Source organism: Fusarium phalaenopsidis (genome assembly GCF_050370095.1).
Source record: "Fusarium phalaenopsidis strain FUZ10S chromosome Unknown contig_32338, whole genome shotgun sequence".
NCBI classification, from domain to species: Eukaryota; Fungi; Ascomycota; class Sordariomycetes; order Hypocreales; family Nectriaceae; genus Fusarium; species Fusarium phalaenopsidis.
Genome location: NW_028145389.1, coordinates 76,639 through 79,323, shown reverse-complemented (window position 1 = coordinate 79,323; position 2,685 = coordinate 76,639). Strand labels below are relative to the sequence as shown.

Sequence of the window (2,685 nt, the reverse complement as noted above, 5' to 3'; positions counted from 1 at the left end):
AGCCTAAAGGGCAAGAAGCATTCTAGCCTTATAATTAGTAGATAATATGCTAGGTAGTTAAGAATTAATTAATTAAATCGAGAAGATATTAGGTAAGGGATTTTTAGCTAACTCGCTTGCCTGGCCAACTCGCTTATCATATACGTTATAGCTTTAAGTTATATATATCTCTTTTATAAAGTCTTAACCTTATAAAAACCTTTTTCTAAAAAAAAATATTAACTAATTAAGAAAAGAAATATTAGCTGCCTTATAGTCTACTAGCATAAAAAATTTCCCTTGTATAAAAAAAACATTAGTAGCTTAGCTAATGTTTTTTATAGATAATAAGGAAGGCGTCGCGCTATTAAGCGCGCCCAGTGGGTCTGGGTGCCTGAGGTAAAGGGTGCCCCTGGCTTGAATAATTTATGTACACGGTATGTATATATCCGAGGGTCAATCCAACGAGTGGTGTAATAATAAGTAAGCCCGGATAAATATCTCTCCATGCGTAGCATTAAGGGAGAACCCCCGCCTTTTATGTTGGGTGGCATGGTTCCTTGACGAACTTAAGATCCCCTCATCCCCAACTCCAGGTCTCTTTAAATTTACCTTTTCATATTGAGTGTGTATCTGTTAGAAACCTGTTCTTGATCGTTTAAAACATATTTGCCGCTCTCACAGCCAGTGGAGTCAAAGCCACCTTGACAAAATGCCTTTTCCATACAAGACTGTCCTCATCACTGGTGCCACAGCCGGCATTGGCTTGGCGCTCGCAGAGAGAATGATCCAAGCCGGCATTTTTGCCATCGCCGTGGGCCGGCGCAGTGACCGACTCAACGAGTTGGTGGCTAAGTACGGTTCCGAGAAGGTGGCTGCTGAATCATTCGACGTGTCGGACCTGGACAAGTTGCCTGGTTGGGTCGAGAAGTAAGCATGCGATTAAGTAAACTCTGAAGGTGATGGAATTGACGTGTTTAGAATGACAAAAGCCTACCCTTCCATCTCTAGCATCGTTCTAAATGCTGGCTTCCAACGCGCCGTCGACTTCACCAACCCAGGTGCCATCTCTTTACCATCACTCACTTCGGAGATGCAGACAAACTATCTCTCTCCGTTGAGCACACTCTCCCTCTTTCTCCCACATCTCATTTCTCTGGGAAAGAACCCTGAAACACCAGCGTCTATCGTCCTCGTTTCTTCCGGTCTTGGTGTTGTTCCCATTTCGCGCTGCGCAAACTACTGTGCCACGAAATCGGCCATACACTCCCTTGCTTGGTCTCTCAGGTCCCAACTTTCAGCCCCATCGAGTCCAGACACGCAGCATATCAGGGTGATTGAAATCATCCCGCCAGCTGTGCAGACCGAGCTTCACTCATCGCAGCCTGATCTTGTGGAGGCAGGCCAGGCGAACATTGGGGTTCCTTTGAAAGAGTTTGCCGATGAGACGTGGGAGCTCATGACCGCTGAGGAAATCACGCCTAATGACGAGATAATTATTAAGCTTGTGGGGGAAAGATGGGGTGCCATTGAGAAAGAGAAGAGAGATATGTTTCGAGTTTTTGAGAACATGCTCAGGAAGACGACGGTAAAGGACAAAGAAGATGCTTGAGTCATTTGGCATGGAGGCTGCTGGGGACTACCTAGACTCTACCTAGTCAGACATATTGTGGTAGGAAGATGACTTGACGTTCATCAGGTAGCCAGAAGCACTTAGTACAGATAGCCTACGATTTCCAGTTAATTACACCGTAGATCTAGAAGAGGCATTCTCCGGATTTTCACGAATTTGCTGGCTTAAACTCCTTGATTATACTCCTTCTGGCTGCGCTATAACAGCCTCACTGTGGTGACGAAACCTGATGGGTGCGCCTTAGTATTGAATGTGGGTGTCGCTGGATGACACTAGGTGGTAGGTAGTGAGCCTAGTTCATCTTCCTAGCCGCCAAGTCCCACTTCGCTACCTCTAGGAGCTGAAATGCAGACTTCTAGCCCAGGCTTGCAAACAAATATATCAAATTCAAATCTATTCAAATCAAATCAAATTGGCTGTAATGTTATCCAAATCAAATCAAATCGCGACGTCCAGATTTATTTGGATATCTGGCTATTTGGATAAGCCCCACAGCTGTGATCAGGCCCAAATCACTGCCGGGTATCACGTCCCTGCTCGCGTCGCGTAAGGATACACAAAACTTTGCTTTTTACCACCTGACGACGCGCTGCACATGAAATTAGTTTATTTTGAGCCTGTGTCGGCCTTATGGTAAACATATCGCGCTACTTCATGAGTGCCCCCGTCTGAGAATATTGTAAAGCGATCGGCAATTCACGATAACTCTCGTCATATATTTGACATGGCTCAATCTGCGAACGCCAACGAGGCGTCAAGAGCTCTTTCCAGTGCTCCTCCAACTGCTTCTTAGCGTCCTTGAGAGCTCCGATCTCAGTTTATCAGAGTCTAAAGGAGGGGTGGAGGAAGACACATCGTTCTCGGTCGACTACATCGGCTATGAAGGCATCGATTGGAATCGCCTTTCGGGATATTCCATCCGCAAACACCAAAGAAGGTCGCGGACAGGGTGGGTATGGGAGCATGGATTCGATATCGAGAAAGACGGCTCCGGTCACCTATTCTGGCTTTGCAAAACGTGTCACCGGAAGAAGGCTACGATCACCCACATGTATGACGCTGCGTCTACGAGC

At 46.1% G+C, this 2,685-nt stretch overlaps 1 protein-coding gene across 1 annotated transcript; it reads left to right on the top strand.

The window, feature by feature from the left end:
• Nucleotides 1–691: 691 nt before the first annotated feature.
• Nucleotides 692–1,591, top strand: LRP88_14334 (uncharacterized protein; the record flags this gene model as incomplete). The annotated part of the gene is made up of 2 exons (XM_083250679.1): nucleotides 692–909; nucleotides 961–1,591. 2 exons carry the CDS (start codon nucleotides 692–694, stop codon nucleotides 1,589–1,591), a joined length of 849 nt encoding a protein of 282 aa, XP_083093534.1.
• Nucleotides 1,592–2,685: the final 1,094 nt, after the last annotated feature.